Below are 23,464 nucleotides of genomic sequence, written 5' to 3' on the forward strand. Positions count from 1 at the left end.
GAAATCTATATGCGACAACCACAGGGTTTTGTAATCCCGGGAAAAGAAGACTGGGTATGCCAGTGGCGTAGCTAGACCCGACTTTTGGGGGGGGGTTACTTCTTATATATATATATATATATATATATATATATATATATATATATATATATATATATATATATATATATATATATATATATAATATATATAAATATATATACATATATAATATATATAAATATATATACATATATATATATATATACATATATATATAATATATATAAATATATATACATATATATATATAATATATATAAATATATATACATATATATATATATATATATATATATATATATATATATATATATATATATATATAATCGCTTGGAATTTTTTCCTTTTCTTCTTTTTGCATCCTTCTCTTTCTTCTTTTTCTCTTTTTTTTGAGACTAACTTTTCGGGGGGGGGGTTTTGTCCCCAAAACCCCCCCCCTTAGCTACGCCCCTGGGGTATGCCGTCTAAAGAAATCGCTATATGGTCTCCATCAATCGGGGAGAAATTGGTACCTGGAAATTGATAGGGTGCTCCAAGGTCTAAATTTTATGAAATTTAAATGTAGTAACTGTGTTTATACAAGAAACAGAAATGTGTTTTTATTGATGTATGTAGATGATATAATAATTTTTGGAAAAAATGAAATCATAATTCAGGAAACAATTCAGGATTTATCAAAACTTTACGATATTAAAGAATTAGGGAGGACTAAAAAATTATTGGGGGTAGAATTTGAAGAAATCAATGGGGAATTTTTATACACCAAAATTCTTACATTAAGACAGTTTGTGAAAATTTTGAAAAGTATCAATACCCATACTCGACCCTCCCAATAGCGAAAGGTACAATTTTGTCTTTAGGTGATTGTCCAAAAACGGACCAAGAAATAAAAGAAATGGAGAAAGTACCTTATCGCAATTTATTGGGATGTTTGTCCTATATAGCAGGGAAAACTAGACCGGATATTGCATATACAGTCAATCTATTATCACAATTTCAAGCAAATCCGGGTAAAAGACATTGGCAGTGTTTATTAAGACTTTTAGGTTATTTAAAATATACAGATTATTATAAATTAAGTCTATCTGCAATAAATGAAATTAAAATCAATGGTTTTTCTGACTCAGACTATGCTGCAAATAGGGACGATAGGATTTCGATGGGGGGAATTATTATTTACATTGACAAAGTACCTATTATCTGGCGAACATTTAAACAAAAGTGTGTTTCATTGTCCACCATGGAAGCTGAGTATATCTCTTTGACAGAAGCCGCAAAAGAGGTGGTGTGGTTAAAAAGAATTTTAGAAGAAACATCACATTTTGAAATAGCTGGATATAAATTTAAAGGGTCTGTAATTAATTGTGACAATATAGCTGCAATAGAATTTTCAAATTCCCCTATAGAAAATTCCATAACAAAGCATATTGATGTCAGATATCATTTTTTGAGAAACTTAGTAGAGGAGAATACATTTGAATTAAAATATGTGAAAAGCGCAGAAAATCCTGCAGATACGTTTACCAAGCCTCTGACTCGGGGTACATTGAAAAAAATGTGCAAACTCATTTTTGGTAATTATGAAAATGTAAAAGTTTAATATTCAAATGTGTAAATTTTTCAATGTTTCTCAAAAGTGTTTAAAAATTTTTTTTAATTGTTGTTTGAAATATGTCAGTTTTTATGTCGTTTTGAAGTGTATCGTGCTGTGTAACCGAGAAGGGGGGAATTTGTTAGCATAAAATATTATTTTATTTTATTTTTATTCTCGGTCCACAGCCTATAATTTAAAGAAAATAATTTAAAGTTAAGTGTACCTACTTTAAGCCCAGTCTGGTAAAAGTAGAACCTGTCAACTAGTTGGTGCTAACACTTCAATCGACGATTCCCCCACGCCATAATTAATGGCGACTGTTTACTGAAACCATCGGAGATTGCATGTCTCGATGTGTCGGTTCAGAAAAGTTGAGTTGTCACCTGATCGACTCGAATTAATTCCACTCGTTGACCGCACGTGCTATGGAGAGGAGTACGAATATTCGCGGCAGTGGAATATGCAAATGAGTGATGGTCGAAGTAGAAGTTAGTGTGGTGACGTCATCGAGGCATGGAATCTCATTGGTTGATAAAACATATATATTGTGGCGAGTGGCAGCAAGCGATCACTCTCGTCTCTCTTCTCTCAACGATCCCCAGTTGTTGTGTTTGATCGTGAAGCCTAGTCCGGCTCACGTGTGGGGGGGGGGGGGTTTCCCCGCGATGCTAGCGGGGGTTTTTTGTGGTATGTGATATTTAATCTTCCAAGTCCTGGAATTAGTGAGTCCAGGTGAAGAAACAGTTGTGTTGTGTCCGGCCAATTAAAATGCCGGGGAAGTGTGTTCCGACGTGTCTACCTGAGATGTTCACCGATCTACGAATTGTGTAATGGTGCTTTTCATTACGGACATTCCTGAAGTGTGATCCGGCGGACCTTTTGGGAGCCTTAAAGTTGATCCTTCGGAGTGGCAAGCGATTGCATCGACATTTTGGTGACATTTTTCTTTATTTACTGGAACCACTTATGTTATGATATTTTGGGGGTGTATTTTATGGGGATGTTATTCTAGTCATATTTAATAAATGTATTTTTCTGAAACATGTTTTTTGCTTGTCTCCAACTTGACATTACACGGCCAGTTAATGTTGGCTTAGTTTAAATATCTTAACTTCTGGATTTTAAACTTAACTTTAATTTATGCCAACATTTTTAACCAACACGCATTCACTTTTCAGGGCTCACAAGAGGCCATATCAGCCTTGTCAGAAACTAATGGCGCGTTCCTTAGAAGGGCCCCGCTCTTAAACTTTTTAGGGGGATGGGATCTGGAGACCAATCTGACAATGGGTCCACCTTGACCTTCGGCGGCCCTGTTAATTTTCCCTTGTACTATAATTAAAAATAAAATAACTGATTGAAGAATGCAGTTAATTTCTTGAAATTTTAAGCACTCATCCATCATACAGAACTATAAAAAGTTATGTATTTTTGAGTCAGTATTTCAATTTCTCCGTAATTATATCCTGTATATCCGTTGCAACCGATATATCGGACGGATAGAAATCTAAATATCATTATCGTGGTAATAGTTATATATCGATGTATGACGATATATCGGTTTACAGTCGTCCCTCGCTACTACTCACTAAGATTTTCGCGGTTTCACTACATCGCGGTTCTTTTTTTTTTTTTTCAATTATTGCAATGAACCTTTTTTATGTTCTCGTGTAAACTTTTTCTTACAAGAGAATTACAAATTATGTCTTTTAAGTAAGGTAAGCTCTTCTTAGGGACTGTAGTTGTACTAGTTGAGGGAGTGGAGGTTTAAAATCGCAAAAGAAAGTTGATCGCAATTTAACCTTAAACGCTAACTGCAAAGTATAAATCACTGTATTATTACTAGGGGATAAATACATCTCTAATGGTGTTCAACAACGTACTAGCTTTTTAAGCCGTATGCATAGTACCTTTGATGAGGATAAATGTAAAGGAAGAAAGGGAGCACATACGGTTACTAACTGGAAATTAATTCATCATTGAACAAGTTGAAGTTGAGCTATTTTCATAGGTTAGTAGTAGTGTGTAAGAACTGCATGTGTGTGTGTACTTTATTTCCCAATAATTAATGTGATATCAATTCCATCTAATATATCTCATTTTCTCATATTTTGTGCAGTATATTAAGTAATACAAATATAATGTTGGATAAGGGTGCTGTATCATGTCTAGGGGGCTCTAACTATCTTAAAAAACCTATTTAAATTGTTGTCAGTAAGGTTTATGCCCTCTAATTAAGAAAATATTCGGTTTATAAATACAGAATCCTACTTCGCGAAAATTCAGTTATCGTGGTGAAGTCTGGAACAAATTAACCGCGATAAACGAGGGTTAACTGTATCGCCCAGCCCTAAAACTAACTATGAGCAGCCCTAGACAACTCAACACAACTATTATGAACGTGACAAAACAATGTGGTCAGCCAACATGGCTGACGGCATGGCTTACCAGGCAATGGGATTAATTTTTCTGTAGAAAAAAAGGCAAGTACTTTCAATTTACAAGTTTAACTTTAATTTTATCTACTGTGGATTCGAGAACACTCAAATAAAGGTCATTTGACCCAACAACTCTTTGGTGTGAATTCGCAATAAAAGATGCTTGTATAACTCTACTGAACATTTATTACAACACACGAAAAGAGTACATTTACATCATGAATTCAAAATTAATAATACTTAGAATTGAACGAGATATTTTAGAAAGAATAGAATGTGACGCAATAACGCTGCTTGACTCATCACTGCTACAGAATCTCTCATTCCATCAAGAAAAACAATTTTTAAACATTGCCACTCATGCAAGCGTGGAAAAATAATTATTAAATCTAAGTATTGCGCTCAGTTGTAGACGATAAGAACTACCATAGCTTCTGAAACACAAAGTTGTTTAGAATAAAACAAGAACTTATTTTTTCACATTGAAAACTGATTTATTGATCCGATACTGTATTTAAAGCATTTAGTCCTTAGAAATCTTTGGTGCTGGCGTTTATTGATGTTTATGGAAATTGAAACAAATGGACTACAGCAATTTTATTTTTAAAAAATTGGGAGAAAAAATGCAAACTTGGTGTCTTCACGGCATGACCATTGCTCTTCAAATAGTTAAAACCACTTTTATAGCACTGTTTGACTAAAATATTTTTTTTTTTAATTTTTGATAGGCAAGAGGAGGTGGATATGAAAGTGAAGATGCATATCAAAATGCAGAATTGATATTTCTTGACATCCATAACATTCATGTCATGCGTGAAAGTCTAAGAAAATTGACAGAAGTGTGCTTTCCTTCTATCGACGAAAATCACTGGCTGGCTAACATTGAGTCAACACATTGGCTAGAACACATAAGGTTTATAATTGCAGGTGCCTTGCGAATTGCAGGTAAAGTTGAAAGCAACAAAACATCGGTTGTTGTGCACTGTAGTGATGGTTGGGATCGTACTGCACAGTTGACTAGCCTTGCAATGTTGATTTTGGATCCATATTATAGAACATTGAAAGGTTTTGAAGTTTTAATAGATAAAGAATGGATTAGTTTTGGCCACAAGTTTTCACAAGTAAGTATGTCATTTTTTTTTTTTTTTTTGAAGCTTCATGTACTTAAGACTTTTTTCAAAAGTACAGTCAAACCTCCATGTATCGCACTTCCACATATCAAAATTTTCTATAAATTGAAATCCCAGCAAATTTCCATGTCCATTACATAGAAAAATTGTTTCTATATATCAAAAAAATATTTATTTATCGCGGAAAAAAATTTCAAGACATTGGTAAATTTTCTTTTTCACATATCACTGTTTGTCTTATGAAAAATTAAGGTTAGGGGAGAAAATAATGTTCCCTAAAGTTTGGTATGAAACTCATGAGGAATCTGGGGTTGAGATGTGTGTAGATAGGTCATTGTTCCGTTCCGGAGTTCTTAAATTCCCTCAAGTTTATTTCAGAACTTAGTTGCAGCCAGTAGTACCGTAAAATCAGTTTTAAGTTATCCCTTTTGTATGTTGATTATCATTCCTAGTCATTTTAGCTTCAGTAAAAATCATTCATGTTAAGTAGATTGATTTTTTACTTTTCTCTCGGTTACATTCTGAAAAAGAAAATCCCCTAATGTTGCAGATCAAGTTGAATTGCCGAAGAATGAAGATGTATGAAGGTGCAAAAATGTCATTTCTGGTAAATTTAGTGTTTCCGCAAGCAGAGTTCCTGTTATGAGAAATCGGAAAGCCCTAAAAAAAAGCTAAAACTTACAGAAAACTCGCACTCAAAAACATAAAACAGCATTACAGTTGGTTTTTTAGAAACAGTGCAGTGCTCAGTAAATGTTTCACATTTAATTTTTTAATTATCAACTTTCATTTAATCCAATGCTGGTACAAAATTAGAAATTGGATTTGGATTTCATAAAGGAAAATTAGCTTTAATTTTAATATTTTAAGAGATTTTTATAATAAACTAAAAATTTTTCTATATAGCGAATTTTTTTTCGTCAATTTGCTACTTTGATATATGGAGATCTGACTATATTTGTTAGATATTGTAATTGTTTGTTTTATCATAAGTGTGAAGAACTTTGGTAAATTGTAAAATTTTTTTTAAATGTTCCTTTTAATTTCCTTTTAATGGAAAGTTTGTTGGTATTGGCACAAAATGTAGGCCATAAAGAAAGAGAGAAATACAAAATATTTATTGTTATTATTGATTTGATAAAACATTTTAAAATAATTTCTAGTAATGACAAATTTTGTATTATAAATGTTTTACACCAAAAAATTACAGAATGATTTCTTTTGATTGATGATGACTAATGATTTCTTTAAAATAATTTATTAAACTATTACAAAAATTAAACTTGCTGACATGACATCATTTGTAATTTAAAAGGCATTCAAATTTCTAGTATTTCTTCATAGTTCTAGTTCATTGCTGATGTTTTTAAGCCAGGAAATATATTCACAATATCTATTGAACTCTCTCCTAAAATTTCTATTCCAGATTAAATAACATTATGTGTTATTATATATCTATATCAATTGATATTTGAAATCATTTAATAATCTTTTCTTTTTTTTTAATAACAAATGCTCTTTTAGCGAATTGGCCATGGTGATGATAAACATTCTGATGCTGATCGATCACCTGTATTCTTACAGTTCATTGATTGTGTATGGCAGATGACATGCAAAGTAAGTTTTCATTTTAAACAAAATATTTACATTGACTACTAATAAAATCAAGGAAACTGATGATACCCAAAGGTTATTGATTCTTAAACTTCAATCAATACAATACAGTAGAATACCATTATAACACCGACCTATGTAACACAATTCTCTGTAAACTGCACAACTTTTCAGAAGTAAACAATAGGTTTTGATGTTAAGAAAATCCCTCTGTTTTGCTTTGCAAACATAAAAAGTGTTAGGCAAATTAAATTTTGAAACAGTTTTTCATCTTTCCATCTTAATTTAGAGCTTTTAAATTAAAAATAGCATTTAGAGTAAACAGAAAATACCAAATGGCTCTTGAAAATGCAGCCATTATGCAAACCATGAAGCTAGCTGAAGTGCAGGATAATTCACTTTCTTTTGATTGTGAAACATATTTTTATGGGAATAACTAATTGTAATATTTTTGCTTAAATACTCATTGCAGATAAAACTCATTATGAAATGCTAATAGATAGATATATTCTGAATATTAGTTTCAAAATTTGTGTAATGATCTATATAATGCAAAAACCTGTATAACGCAAAAGCTCTGGTCCTAAGGTGTGCGTTATAATGGTCTTCTACTGTATTATTTGCAGACGATCAATCAATCTCCAGCAATCCATTTATAAACTACATTGTCAAACTTATGATATGAAGATTTCAGTAAAGGAAACCAAAACAATCTCCTTCAAAGGTAAAGAGCCTGTAAGAACTAAAATTACCTTAGACAACAAGACAATAAAACAAGTCTAAGACTTAAGATATCTGGGATGTAACACCTTATGTAACAAAAATAAAGATTTATAAATATACTGCATGAATTCTAAGACATTTACTCGGGGGCAGTGCCAGAGGACTGGAAGCTTGTTAGCATAACATCACTCTTCAAGAAAGGGTCTAAAGGTAATGCAGGGAATTATAGACATGTAAGTCTGACTTCAGGGCTTTGTAAGTTTTCTGAAACTTTGATCAAAATTAAGATTATGAATTTCTTTAAAACAGTCTGTTGACTAGTTTGCAATATGGTTTCAGGAAAGGTAAATCATGTGCTACTAATTTATTCCATTTCGATGACAAGGCTACCTTGGCTTTAGATAACAAAAAGTGTGTGGATGTTTATACAGTAAAACCCCTCCTAACGGACAACCCTCAAAGGCGGACACCCCTCTTATGCATACAATTTTTAATTCCTCAGTTCCAATGCAAATAACATTATTAAACCACTGTCCTGCAGACACCTCTATTGCGGACAAAGAAAATTGTCCAGTTAGTGTCTGCATTAGAGGGATTTTACTGTATTGATTTTAAAAAAGCTTTTGATAAGGTACCACATGTTGCTCTTCTCAGCAAACTAGCTGATATAAGAATAGGAGGAAAAACTTTACTTTGGTTTAGAAATTGGCTGACTGGAGGGAAACAAAGAGTAGTTGTGAGGGGAAATCATTCTGAATGAAGTGATGTTTTAAGCAGGATTTCTCAGGGATCAGTTTTAGGGCATCTTCTGTTTATTATTTTTATGAATGACAATGATGAAAATATATCTGGAAACATAAATTGTTTTGCTGATGATGTTAAAAGTCATGGGGATGGTAGAGAATGAGGAACAAGTAAAACAGCTTCAAGGGGATTTAGATCATATTACTAAGTGGGCGGATAAGTGGGATATGGCAGTTAATGTAGGAAAATGTCAAGTGCTACTTTTAGGTCATGGAAATAAGCATACGAGTTATTATTTACAGGGTTCAGTCATTAGTCAGGCAGAAAATGTTATTGATCTGGGTATCTTAATAAATCAGGATTTCAAATTTAGTCAGCAGTGCAGCATTGCAAGCAACAAAGCCAACAGCATGCTTGGGTTTATCAATAGATCTATTTCAAACAAATCTAAGAAGGTTCTTCTGCCTTTATATAGGAGTTTAGTACGACCTCATTTGGAGTATGCTGTTCAGTTTTGGTCTCCTTATCTCGGGAAAGATATTTCTGTATTGGAAAGGGTTCAAAGAAGGGTTACTAGACTAGTAAGGGGACTATCAAACTTAGGCTATTATAACAGACTTAATAGGCTTAATATGTATAGCCTGGAGCAAAGGAGAGTCAGAGGGGACATGATTCAGTTGTTTAAAATTATGAAAATGAAAGATGTTAACGGGTTAAGTTTTTGCACAGAATGCAGGACGAGGGGTCATTGTTTTAAGCTATTCAAATCTCAGGCTAACCTGGAAATTAAGAAAAATTACTTTTTTAGTAGGGTCGTGGGCACTTGGAACAGTTTACCATAAGATGCGTTAATGAGCAAGGGGTTGGATGGCTTTAAGAGGGCCATCGATCTTCATTGGGGACTTATAAACTGACTAGGACCAGCCTAGCTGGGCCCAGAGCCTGTTGCCCTGTTGCTGGTCGTCACATTTGTATTTGCTGATCCTTGAACATAGTCCTAAAACATAAAACACGAAGAGCTCACGCCCAGTGGCGGATCACCTCATAGGCGCATGAGGCACTAGCTGGGGCCTCGGAGCCGCAAAGTGTCATATCCTCAAAACCAAACTTTTTTTTTTTGAGTATTTGCCATGGAAAATCATAATTTTGAGTAGAAAATGCTCAAAACTCATAGAAATTGAGTTAGTCATGGATTTTAGGCATGGGCTGATTGCTCCCAATTGGGCCCCCTTTGTCTAAAGGGGCCCCAGGCTTAAAGTGTGTTCATTTGGATTTTTCCAGAAGAGAAACTTTCTTTTGAGGATTTGCCATGGAAAGTCGTAATTTTGAGTGGAAAATGCTCAAAACTCATGAAAATTGACAGTTAGTCATGGATTTTAGGCGCGGGCTCGTTGCTCCCAATAGGGCCCACCTCGTCTAAAGGGACCCCAGGCTTCTGGTGTCTTCGTTTGGATTTTTGTAGGAGAAAAAACTTTCTTTGGAGGATTTGCCATGGAAAATCATAATTTTGAGTAGAAAATGCTCAAAACTCATGGAATTGACAGTTAGTCATGGATTTTAGGCACGGGCTGATTGCTTCCAATAGGGCCCCCTGCGTCTAAGGGGATTTCAGGTGCCATGGAAAGTTGTAATTTTGAGTGGACAATGCTCAAAACTTATGGAAAATGACAGTTAGTCATGGATTTTAGGCACGGGCTGGTTGCTCCCAATAGGGCCCACCTCGTCAAAAGGGACCCCAGGCTTCTGGTGTCTTTGTTTGGATTTTTGTAGGAGAAAAAACTTTCTTTTGCGAATTTGCCATGGAAAGTCGTAATGTTGAGTGGAAAATGCTCAAAACTCATGGAAATGACAGTTAGTCATGGGTTTTAGACGCGGGCTGATTGCTCCCAAAAAGGCCCCCTTGCGTTTGAGGGGCGCCCCAGGCTTCAGGTGCCTTTGTTTGGATTTTTCCAGGAGATGAAGTTGGGACATTAAAAGAAAAAAAGGTGTGTTTTTTTTTTTGTATGTATACTAGGTTCAAAGCTTCAAAATATATTTGTTTCTTTCCTCCGGAATGCTTCATCCAGCATATTTCGTGCTCTGCCGTAACTGAGCACTTTTCCTGAGATCGGAGAATTCCGGCTTCTTTGTTCAAGGTCGTTTGTGTCTTCAAGAAAGTGAGGTGTTAAGATAAGAAGTAACAAAAGGAAAGGCTTTATTATGGCTCATGTTACACATGCAGACAAAAACAAGGGCGTTCGGTTGACCTTGGAAAATCGCCACGAGTACTGTTCTTCTGTCTGGTACATTTCAATCCAATTCAGTAGTACAGTGAGTGTTATCTTGTAACAGTGTTCAGAATCTTTTTAGTTTAATGAAAGAAAAAAGCTTTTTCCCTAATAAAACAGCCCTGGGATTTAGGTGAGCAATCATACTTTTTTTTTCTCCAATGCCTTAACTTTCTTTTTAGTCATAAGTTTAAAAACGAAAGTGTTTCAAAAGAGTCGGGAAAAGTACTTCTTTTTGACGCAATGCTCCTACGCATCATTCTTTTTACGATGCTGAATTTTTCCTGCTGCCAAATTATGACTATTCGACAGCTGTCTTTTTTTGTTTGCAAGTTTTCCGTAAAAAATGTTTTCTTGTGCACAAAAGTAAATTTTTAAAGTTTTGTTTTCAACTGTCGCGTAGGGTGTTTAAGTAATTATATCATATTAAAACAAGATTTGTGTTCCTTGAATAGAAGATATAATTTTTCCTAATAGAAGTTCCTGATATTCGTTGATGTTTTTCCCCTGTTGTTTCGGTCAAGTTGATACATTGCGCTTAGCTCTAGTTGAAATCGAGTAATACTTAGACTCACAAATTTTAATAGTTATTTTCTTTTTCCAGAAATGCTTAGAAATGGACCTACCCCCACCAAAAAAAAAACATCCAGGATTCATATTTGAATTTCGAAGTCTTGAATTCAAATTATGTTTTTTGCAATCATGAATTGCGATAGGTACCTACTCGTTGGATTTCTTGTTTCTTCAAATGGAAGAGAATGGAAATGGTCAAGAAATTTTTACCCATCGTATTATGACTGGGGATTTTCTAGAATTGGTAATATGCAGGGGCATGCAATGGGGGGGAGGAGGGGAGAATTGACACCCGAGCCTGAAGGGGGAGCCAAAAGAGGCAAAATCTACATAGAGACGTAGGGTTAAATAACATGTAGGGGGGGGGGGGGGTCCGTAAAAGTCATTTGTGACGGGCCCCAAAATTTCTGTGCACACCCCTGTAATCCACATCCACAGGCATATCCACAAAAAAGATATGGCGATTAGGATGTGGCAATACAAATAAAGAATTAATTGCCCATATCCACTGGTAAATACGCTTATAAAAATTATTTGCAGCGTACAACGTTATGTATTTTTATTTCTTATCAATCTTAAATGATGGGAATTAGGAATCTGGAAATTTTGTATTTAGATGAAGTTTTGCTGTTTTAGTTCATCTAGATAAGTGTTTTTTCCTTAAAAAACTTAATTTTGCTCAAAAAAAGTCTGCTTGAGCTAAGCCTCAGATGATTTGTAACTATGACGACGAAAATTTTGCTCTCTAAATAAATATTAAAAACAGCCATCGCCATGGTAATCTGAAAAATCAGAACATCAGCTTTGATCAAGTGAGGGTAGTAAGCAATTCTGGATTTTTCAAAAAAAAAAAAAAAAAAAATCATGAATGAAATCCCTCTGGAAATATTTAAAAGAACGTATTTCGGAGAAGATAGCCGTACTTTATTTACATTAACTAAATCAAATTTACTTTTAGCATCTCACTCAAATAAAATATTTTGTGAGAATCTTCTTTCAAAACAACCCTTAAAAACTTCATTTCACTTCTTATTACGTCAGCGTAACAGTTTATTCATTTGTGCATCAACTTGACCCACGTTGGGTATAGTTAATAAATTTCAAGAAGAAATTTAAGATTTTATTATTGCAAATACATTATGTCAACAAAGGTTTGAAATCATTATTTAATAGGAAAATAGTACTTGCTTCCGATGAAATTTTGTTTTGGAACATAACATCAGTAATAAAATATATAAATCAACAAATGTAACAAAAATCAAAATGTAAAATATGTATAAACTATAACTGTTCTAACCTATATTATTAGTTATCCTTTCAGGGTCATTCTTCAAAAAGTAACTTTTCTGTCACATGCCTTTTACAGTAGTAAAAACTTTAAGGAACAATTCATTTAACAATAATTTTTAGTTTGGCCAAAAATATATCTATTTAAACCTGCCAACAATTTTTTAATAATAATTTTTATTTTAGTATATTTTTGGTTCACAACACGTGAATTCTCACCTCCGTGGCATGTCCACACACCTTGTGTGACTGTTTGTTGCTTAATAACTTGTTTAATTAAAAGTATATACTTATTTATTTATTATTGCTTTCATAAGTCTCAAATACTAATTGTTCCAGTATATTTAATTTTGTAACATTGTGTTTTAGTTTGTTTTAGTAGGACAAGGAGTCATTTTACACAATAAATTCTCCCCTCCGTTACCTAAACACAAAATGCCATTCCTCATTAACATGTGGCAGTAATGACATCAAATTTTATTTTCCATGATACAAGGGCATAGTTGAAATTTTCAGATTTTTGTCGAAAAACAAGAAGATAGATTTTGCTTTAAAAACTTAGTGTAGTTATTCTGACTTCTCACCTCTGTGAACTTGAATTTCAAGGATGTAAATTAATTTTTAAAAAAAGTGAACATGTTTTCATATGCTTAATATGTGCAGATTGCAGCAATGAAGAAAATAAAAATTTCCCTGAAAAATGTATCTATAGGCCTATTAGTGGAAAATTCCTCACCTCCGTGAATCTCTCCTCCGTGACAGACCTTATCAATGTCATTATTTCAGAGATGAAAATAAATGATGGAGGAGAAATACATCAATAATAGGCATTCTACCAAAATTATAAATTGCCAGTATATCCTCAAATTTACTAAATGCTATTTTTTAACATACATTTGAAACTAATTAAGCTGTACTTTAATTAAAAGAGCTTAATATTATATTCCCACTAATTATTAAAGCAGCTGATTCTTTGCACAATTAACAAAATTATTACTTTGATATTAAATTGGCCTTGATTTTAAAAATTTAAAATTTTTTTCTTTTTTTTTTATTTCCATGAACAAGGCATTTTTTAATTTTTTTTTAATGAGTAAAATAATTGGAACTTAGCTGGGCCATTGCGTATGGTTACTTCCAGTAGGTAAAACTTTCATGTACGAATGAAAAAAAAAAGAAAACAGAAGGTTTCGAAATTGAAAAGCATTTGCGTTCAAAAGTTACGTTTTTTGGAGAATGACCCTTAAGTATGGATTTCATTATACTGTACAATTTTCAAGCAAGAACAAAAGCAAATATCTCATGAAGTTTTTCATCAGATTTTAAATATCCCATGAAGTTTGTCTACAGTTGCATTTTTGAAATTACAGTTTCAAAAATTGGGAAGGGGGGGGGGGAGGAGGAGGTGATTTTGATCTATTGTTTTATAAAAAATCGATCGGAGGCAGTCCCTGAGCTCCATCCCTTACCCTAATGTCAATAAATATGGCCTATAATCAAGTTTTTAAGGCTTCAATTTCGACAACTTTCCGCTGAGACCTCTGCACCCAGGACGGGATCTATAAATTTTGGACCTACTGCAACAAAATCTGTAGGTCTTCAGAGGCTAGCAGTATACATTTGTAACATTAATAAGTCTTAGTGCTAGTTTTTTTTTTTTTTTTTGCAGTTTTTTTCTTCAATTTCTTGGGCCCTAGTTGGATCTCCAAAGGGCCTGGTGCACTCCCGCAGTCAGCACTGCAGGATCTGTGGGTGCGTAGATCCAGGCCTGCCTGCAGCTGCACCTTTTTGCCCCCTAACATCAGCAAAGAAAGTCTAAAATTGCTTTTTTAAAACTACAAGTTTAAAAATTTTAAACCCCGGACCTTCTTCCTCCTTATCGCCCCTATCCAATCAGAGGTTCTCTCTCTCCTTTTTTTCTTGCCAAGAGAACCCCCCCCCCGCCCTAATTTTTTTTCTTTGGTTGCACCACTGAATTACGCACATTAGAAAACAGGGTAAGGCTGGGATTTTGTTAAATGCCTGAAATCGGGGCTCAGATCTCACCCCCTGCATTACCTAAATTACTAAAAAACAGAGAAGACAATTTTTCACAGTAAAGTTTTTTGTCAGAAATGTCGTTGCTTTTCCTTTAATAAGAATGTAACTACCTCCTCCCCCACAGCTTGTTGATTAAAAAAAAAAAAGTTATGATTTTCTGCATTATAAATATTAGGAAAGTGTATCATTTTTTTTTTTGGGGGTCAATTAGAGGTCCTCCGGATCAGGTTGTGCCTGGGGCCTCAAAATCGCATGATCCGCCACTGCTCGCGCAACAGGAAAACATCGGCAAAGCCAATGCTTTATTACGGATCAGAGACTTGAACTGTCAACACCATTGAACAATCCAGAGTTCAAGCCTCAGAAATGAAATTTCTGAGTTAAAAAGTACATTAGGATAGACCTAGACACTAGAATAGAGACTAGTGATTACATATGCAAAAACTTGAAGATATATGATATCTACCACAAAATAATAGAGTATCAGGATAAATGTAAGAGACATGTGGAACAAATGGACGACAACCTACTACCTAAAAGACTGATGAACTACAGATCTAGAGACCACGGAGATCTAGGCAGACCAACTCTCCGGTGGGTTGACCAGTAGAACCGGATGAGGTTTTAAGCCTAATTCATGATGAGATGGTGAAGATTTTCAGCATTCAAAATAATAACCAACTAATGAATTGACAAATTGCATTTAGGGGAAAAAAGGTGGAATTATTTTTGGGACCTAAGCATGTGGAAAATCAAACACTTGATGGGAAAAGAGTTTAAATAAAAAATCTTGTTATTTTGCGTGATCTTCCTCTGTAATTGATTCTTATCAAACATTTCTCTGCATTATGAACTGTTTTAAAATTTAGATTCTGAGAATGGAAGTTATGCAATGCAGTTGATGAAATTTAGTTCAAGCCATTTTTGCATAGCTAAAAACACCTTGCTAAAGATTTGTTGTACCCAGTAAACGGCAATCTGGCCTGCAGCCGCTTACGGCTCACATTGTACATTTTTCCAGCCTGCAAAGAAGAAAAGAGAAATGTGCTCAATAAAAGTTAAATAAAATTTAAAATATATTTTTACAAATAAGCAAATTTTTATGGGCTTTGAAAGCATTTTATCGTTTTGAAATACTGGCACAAATATGAGAAGAAATAGAAAACACATGAAATTTTATTAACTCTAATTGGCCAAGAAAGCTAACGTTCTGTCTACGGTGCAACTAGCAATTTTATTTATTTTGATACCTGCTAAAAAGATCAGAATCTGCAAGTTTTTGCAAAAAAAATTTTATTTAAAAAAAAAGAAGAAATACCTAATATGGTTTAAAATCCTTCAGACATGAGATCTCAAGAATTTAAGTTTTGGATGAAAATTGATCAAAATATCTCTAAGTTCCACATTAATTGAATCAGAATTTTGCCATATTTTTATAGGAAAACAGAGGGATGATGAAACTGATGAGTTAAATGAAGAACACCGTGTTGTGCCATTTCCTAAAAATGCAAAGATGGGAAATGTATTGTAAGTGTTGAAATGTGCTGTACAACACTGCTTCCATTGCTTTAAAAAAGATTATGGTTATGGCTATTTATAATTGAGCTTCTTAGGAAAATAATACAATGTTAAATGTTTACTATCAACAATTTCATTTCATTTGGTAAGTAGAAATGTATAGCCCAAGTTGGTAAATTTATCAAATTTTGTGATTCGCTTACTTATTGTTATCAAACTCATTATGTCCCTAAGTGATCACATTAGGCCAAGACTACTGTATATCAGCATCTATTCATTTCAAAATCTCATAAATTTGTCATTGTAACCAGGGCTGCGGAGTCGGAAAAGAAATTGCCGACTCTGACTCCTGGATATTGAAACGTCTGACTCTGACTCCGTCTTTATTATTTATTTTTTTTCCCAAATCCCCCTTCCTCATGGGAAGGGGGGAACCCCTAAACAGAGATTGAAATATTAATCCTTTTTTATTAAACGTTCGCGTTGTATTTTATTGTAAACCTAAGATGTAGACAATGTTAGAAATTCAATTTGAAAGTCAAATTATGCAATAGTTGCGATTTCTAAAGTTAGATTACTTAAAAATCCCATTAAAAGAAAAAAAAATTGAATAGGATTAATTTTCTCCCCTTTAATGTTTAACTAACAGATGTTGACCAAATCCTGTGCTTTCAATTTTTGAAAGCTGTAACTGGAGTATTTTTTTTTGCTTAGTCAAAAAACTTTTCTTGACAGGGGGCAGTCCTCCCCCCTCCTGGGTAACACCCATCTGGTGGGTACTAATTTCAGAGTTTATAAAAATTGAAATACTTTAATTCTGAAAAATTTCTCCGATAACATCCCCCTAAATCTTAAACTTCTTTTTAAATATTTCAATGAAAATATTGCACTATATTGCGGGGAGAGGTTGGGTACGTGTACGTCTAAAGCAAATTTTACACAAAATGCAGCGGTATGCAGCTTTGTACGAATAGCTTTTACAATAGCTACATTTTTAACCGACGAAAAAACGGAGGAGGTTCTCAGTTCGACACGTATATATATATATATATATATATATATATTTTTAATGTATGACCACACATAACTTTTTACAGAACAGTCTGATTTTGATAATTCTTTTTTTATTGGAAAGGGTATACCCCGAAGGTGGTCCCATAAAAATTTTGAAAAAAAAATCCTACCCTAAGGGTGGGAAAAGGGGGTTGATTTGTTGTTCACTCACAGATTTTTAATGTATGACCACACATAACTTTTTACAAAATAGTCTGATTTTGATAATTCTTTTTTTTATTGGAAAGGTTATACCCTGAAGTTGGTCTCATATAAATTTGAAGAAAAAATTCCTACCCTAAGGGTGGGAAAAGGGGGAGATTTGTTGTTCACTCACAATTTTTTTTATATATGACCACACATAACTTTTTACAGAATAGTCCGATTTAGAATATTCTTTTTTTATTGGAAAGGGTATGGCCTGAAGTTGTTCCTATATAAATTTGAGGGAAAAAATCCTACCCTAAGGGTGGGGAAAGGGGGGCAATTAGTAGTTCACTCTAAGATTTTTTGATGCTGAATTGGGTATAACAAAAACAAAAAAAAAAAAACTCACGATGAATGAGATGCAGACTTGTATGTCTCTCGTGTGTACTGTCTTGAGCAGGTAAACGACAGTATCTGCAGAAATGAGTTTTCGAGATATTTGAAGAATTGTGCGCTGGATTCAGTACTATCAACTGGGAAATGTTGGAATTATATTTCTTTTAGCGGAAACCAAATAAGTTAGTTTGTACAACAAAGCTATCGTACAAACAATGATGACAAAATGCAAAAAAAAAAGATAAAATTGCAGTTATAGCCCTTTACCTGCACACGGCAGTGTAGACCTCTCAATCTCTGGTACTTGTGATTAGGGTTAGTTTTCAGTGCCAGTCGTCAAACATTTTTTATATTCAGGATTTGTATGAAAAAATAGGGCGAAGTTTAGTGATGGTGACATACTATTTTTAACCGACGAAAAAACGGAGGAGGTTCTCAAGTCGACACGTATATATATATATATTTTTTTAATGTATGACCACACATAACTTTTTACAGAATAGTCCGATTTTGGATATTCTTTTTTTATTAGAAAGGGTATAGCCTGAAGTAATTCCCCTATAAGTTTGAGGGAAAAATTCCTACCCTAAGGGGGGGGGGAGAGGGGGTGATTAGTTGTTCACTCCAAGATTTTTTTGATTCTGAGTTGGGTATTACAAAAAAAAAAAGCTCACAATGAATGAGCTTCAGACCTGTATGTCTCTCGTGTGTACTGCCGTGGGCAGGTAAGCGCCAGTATCTGCAGAAATGAGTTTTCGAGATATTTGAAGAAATGTGTGTTGGATTCAGTAGTATTAACAATAAGAAAATGTTGGAGTTATATATTTTTTTCAGCGGAAACCAAATAAGTTAGTTTGTACAACAAAGCTAACGTACAATAGATGACAAAATGCAAAAAAAAAAAAAAAAAAAAAAAAAATGAAAAAAAAATGCAGTTACTGCCTTTGACCTGCCCACGGCAGTGTAGACCTCTCAATCTCTGGTATTTGTAATTAGGATTAGTTTTTTAACCGACGAAAAAACGGAGGAGGTTCTCAAGTCGACCCGTATATATAAGTTCTTTTTTTTCATGTATGACCAGGCATTACTTTTCACAGGTTTCGTCCAATTTTGATAGTTCTTTTTTCATTGGAAAGAATTTTCCCAGAAGTTGTTCCCATATAAATTTGGAAAAAAAATTCCTATCCTAAAGGATGGAAAACAGGGGTGAGTTATTGTTCACTCAAAGGTTTTTTACTTTTTTTCGTGTAAGACGACGCATAACTTTTACAGAATAGTCTGATTTCGATAGTTGTTTTTTTATTGGAAAGAGTATACCTAGAATTTGGTCCCATGTAAATTTGGAAAAATTCCTTATCTAAAGGTGAGATATTAGGAGTGATTTATTGTTCGCTCACAGATTTTTTATTACTGAGTTGTGCATTACAAAAAAAAAAAAAAAACAACTCATGATGAATGAGCTTTAGATTTGTCAGTCTCTTGATTTAGAGCTCTCAGTCTCTGCATTTCTGCTAAAGCTCGTTCATCGTGACGTTTGTGTAGTAACTTATTTGGCTCTAATTCAGATAAAGCAATACCCTCAAGTGTTTTTACCCTACTCAGTGCCACATATGCCTGTCCTTTAGCAAACACTTTCTTTCCGAGGTCTATTACAGCTTTATCAAGGGTCGTACCTTGCAATTTGTGTTCCGTGATGGCCCAGCATAGAATTATTGGCAACATCCTGTGCTCAATGTCACCATAACCTTTCGTTCCTTGAAAAGTTGCAACCACTGGAGGTATGGCGACACAACCATCGCTATCTTTTAGTCTGCTTCCTATGCTTTCATCGTCAAACTTAACTAATATGCAGTCCGGTAATTCTCCTTCCTCTAGTTGATCCCTACGTATTGATGGCCATTTTATTTTTTTTTAAATACCCATTGCACCATTGACGAGGCCGTCAGATGCTGATATGTTACATCTCAACATCACACGAGATTCGGCAGCAAGTTTTACCTCTGATAAAAGTTCACCACAATTGTTCACATCTTTCGGGACAACATTATCTGGAGGTTTCTTTCCATAGGTAGCAATTTCACGAGACTCATCTATGGAACGGATTGTATAGACACGACGTCCTCAATTTCATTTGAAACTCGCTCTCTTATCAGATCTAAACGATGAGCGCGTTGCTCTTCACTCTCATTTGAAAGTCGCTCTCTTATATCTAAACGACGAGCGCGCTGCTTATCACCTTCTTGCAATAAACTATCGTTATTGTAGCTTCTCATTCTTGACAGTCTTTCCTCGCGTTGACCTAAATTCTCCTGTGAACGTGTTAATGTAATTCTCTTTCTGTTTGCTTCCAACCTTTTTTCTTTCTCATTAATAGATTCTTCTAAACATCTTTTCCTCATCCGAGCAGCATTTTTTGTAGGCCTACACATGTTAGTACATAAAGCCTGCTTTTTTAAAATTATTTATGTAACACAACAGATAATTGTTAAAATACGATTATATATATATATATATATATATATATATATATATATATATATATATATATATATATATGTTAATAGCTAAAGTAAGGTAGGTAGCTATTTTAAAAGTAATCAAAAATATAAGTATACAGATTATAGCCACATTAGTAGCTTATAGCCACAAAAAATTATAAAATAAAAACTTTTTAACAAAAAAAATTGAACCGCCGAAAAAACTGAAAAGCAGAAAATAATAAACCATTTTAATTAAACCTTAATAACTAAGTTCTTAAACTGATGTAAGTATACCTAAGTATATATTTTTGTAATAATTTAGAGTTTTTAATTAACCTTAATAACTCAGTTCTTAAATTAATGTAAGTATACCTAAGTAGTTTTGAGTCGGTGCCAAACAATAAATAAACAAAGATCCCTAAATTACCTAAATTTAAAGAAATAACCAAATAAAATTAGCAATGTAATGTGAAATGTACGGCGATAAACATAAATGTTTCAAAAAATGCTCCCTCCACACGCCATCATTAAATCATGAATACTAGTAGATCGTATACAACGAAAAGTACCTCTCGTCGGAGCTTTGAAACCTTTGGGACCTCGCACGAGAGAGGCAAACAACCAGTGAGAAAAATCTTCAGGATCATGTATGCAATTAACGGCTACAGTTGTTATGCCATACTTACGCTGAATAATACTATGACCCACAAAACCATTTATTTGAGCTTTTAACAAGATGAGAAATCTTTCTTCAGTATGATGAACAATGATATAAACATTTTGACTGTTGTATATGAGGCAAAAGCTCAGTAGCAGCCAAATACTCGACACGTGCTTCTTCGAGACCACTCGACGACGTTCGGGTTTAACTTCGTGAACGCTCGGCATTTTCCGGCGAAGGGGCGTGTCGCCATACGCCACCGCTGCGCCTCACGCTTTACAAAAATAATTAATTTGCTTGTTTGGCACCGACTCAAAACTACTTAGGTATACTTACATTAATTTAAGAACTGAGTTATTAAGGTTAATTAAAAACTCTAAATTATTACAAAAATATATACTTAGGTATACTTACATCAGTTTAAGAACTTAGTTATTAAAGTTTAATTAAAATATTTTATTATTTTTTGCTTTTCAGTTTTTTCGGCGGTTCAATTTTTTTGTTAAAAAGTTTTTATTAGCTCAATTTTTAATATTAGTTTTATTGGCAGCTTTAGAATCAACCCTAATAAGAAGATTTTACGATTAACTACAATCATTGAGTGTTGTAACCAAGAAATCATACACTGATTTTATTTTGAACTTTTTAGTGATAACCAAGCTTTCTTAGATAAAGTCGTAGGATTAAAAAAAAAAGAACATTTATATTTCATTGGATCTTTTGGATTTGCACTTTTGGGTCAAGCCAACACTTATTTGAATTTACTAAGCACCCTCAGACAGGGGCGTAGCTAAGGGGGGGGGGGTTGGGGACAAAACCCCCCCTGAAATGTTTGTCCCAAAAAAAGGGAGAGAGAGAGAGAAAGAAAGAAAAGAGAAGAGAAAGAAAAGAGAAGAGAAAAAAAGAGAAGAGAAAAGAAAAAGAAAAAAAAATCAAAAATTTTTTTCCTGAATAACAGTGGTCAAAAATTCACTTCACTCTCCCCCCCCCCCCTCCAGTGCCATTGAAAATCAGCTCAATGAGTGACCCTCAAGCGTAAAGACGCCTCACTCCTCACTGTGCTGCAACATTTTTTTGATAATTGAGTGAAATTTCACACTTCTCTTTAGAAATGAGATTGATTTGTTAAATCTACGAATATGTAGCCTTTTTTTGTCATAGATTCTGAAAATTGTTAAGTATGTTTAATTTTATGAGCGGCGCAGTGGGAATATTACATACAGTTGAATCTGTATGTTTCGAATTTCACAGGAAGGAAAAAAATCGAGATAAAGAGGTTTTAAGATACGGGGGCTTTAAGAAACTTTATAGAAATTTGGAATATGATGGTGAAAATTTGAAATCGATACTATAGAGAACATGTGCTCTTGATCAAAATTCCTCTGTATTAGTTTTGTTAGGTCTTTGTTCTATTATTACATTATTAATGGCTTTATTGCCAGTTTAAAGAAACTTTGAGCATATCTTTTTGAAGAAAACGTCTTTTATTGCTTTTTGGTGCCTGATTTTTTCTTTTTCTTGTTTTTTGATTAATTATTTATCCTCTTGAGGTTAGCAATTGCTGCAAATCTAACCTGGCCAATATTCTAGGATTTTCCTTTTTTCTTTACTTGAAAAAATCTTAAACTTCCCTCCTGTCATCTTGGTTTTCTTTAAGGAATCATAATTTTAAGAAAGAGAGCGATCACAGAATAGTACTAAACCAGATAACAGAGCAAAATGGCTTTTAACTTGAATGACCTTGAACCATGAATTTGAAATACTCATCCATAATGCAACTAATACTCAACCTGTGAATTTCACCCCTTTACTCTTTTTCCAAGAAAGTGCTCGAAACGACTATCCTTTCGTTAATTTTCCTAAAAAACCTATTCGTGGAACGCATTTCTCCTTTTTTTGCCCCCTCAGCCCTTTCTGTTTCGAGTTGAAGAAAATGCTTTTGCTTGCTGCTTTGAAGATCATTGGGCTTCGAATCCGAAAATGATAGCATAGCCGGAATTCGAGACATAAGGTTTTTGTTGGCGTTGTGCTGTGATAGTCAAAACGGCCTTTTGCTAACCAGAAAATCCACCGCAATCACATCGATTTGTCGAAAATGTCAGCCAGTATTTACTGCGTATTCTTTTAAAAACGTTTAGTCTGAACTATTTAGAATAGTATATTCTAAGTGAACGTTGTTGTATAATGAAGAGAGCAAAACCGATAACAAGCTTTTTAACCCCCCCCCCCCCCAAAAAAATGTAAATGACGAAAATGGTTGCTCTAAAAAGAGAAAGTTAACGTCCTCTGGTCCTCTGAAGAAAACGAAGTACAGTCTGCTGAAGCAGCATTAATTTCATCGAACCCTTCTGAAGGAAATTTTATTTTAATTTAAAAGAAAAACTGCATAGCATTACAGGAATAAAATGTTTAAAAACGAAATGAATCTAGACTGTTCTGTACTATTTCTGTTAGCTTGGTTCGCATTAAAAAGTAGAAAATAAACAAGACTTCTGTTTATAACACTCGAAAATTGCTATTGCTCTCTCAAATAGATATTTATATAAATTCTAAAGCAGCTAATAAAATTAAAAATAAAAACTTGAAAGGAGAACAGATGGTATGCAGCTTTGTGCAAATAACTTTCTACCGCCTATATTTCTTCCCTCTTTTTTAATTCAAATTTTATTAACTGCTTTAGAACCAGAATAAATGTAAATACATATAAAAAGCAACATATAAATATAACGATATGAAAAGTCATTTCATTTTTTGCAG

At 33.8% G+C, this 23,464-nt stretch overlaps 1 protein-coding gene across 1 annotated transcript in view; it reads left to right on the plus strand.

Annotated features, from left to right (window-relative positions):
• Nucleotides 1-23,464, plus strand: part of LOC129231834 (myotubularin-related protein 2-like) — an 88,380-nt gene that overhangs the window by 46,610 nt on the left and 18,306 nt on the right. The window contains exons 9-10 of the mRNA XM_054866214.1: nt 4,803-5,195; nt 6,729-6,821. Coding sequence (XP_054722189.1) covers nt 4,803-5,195; nt 6,729-6,821 — 486 coding nt within the window. The remainder of the gene's footprint in view (nt 1-4,802; nt 5,196-6,728; nt 6,822-23,464) is intronic.

This window comes from Uloborus diversus, chromosome 10, assembly GCF_026930045.1.
Source record: "Uloborus diversus isolate 005 chromosome 10, Udiv.v.3.1, whole genome shotgun sequence".
In the NCBI taxonomy this organism is placed as follows: Eukaryota; Metazoa; Arthropoda; class Arachnida; order Araneae; family Uloboridae; genus Uloborus; species Uloborus diversus.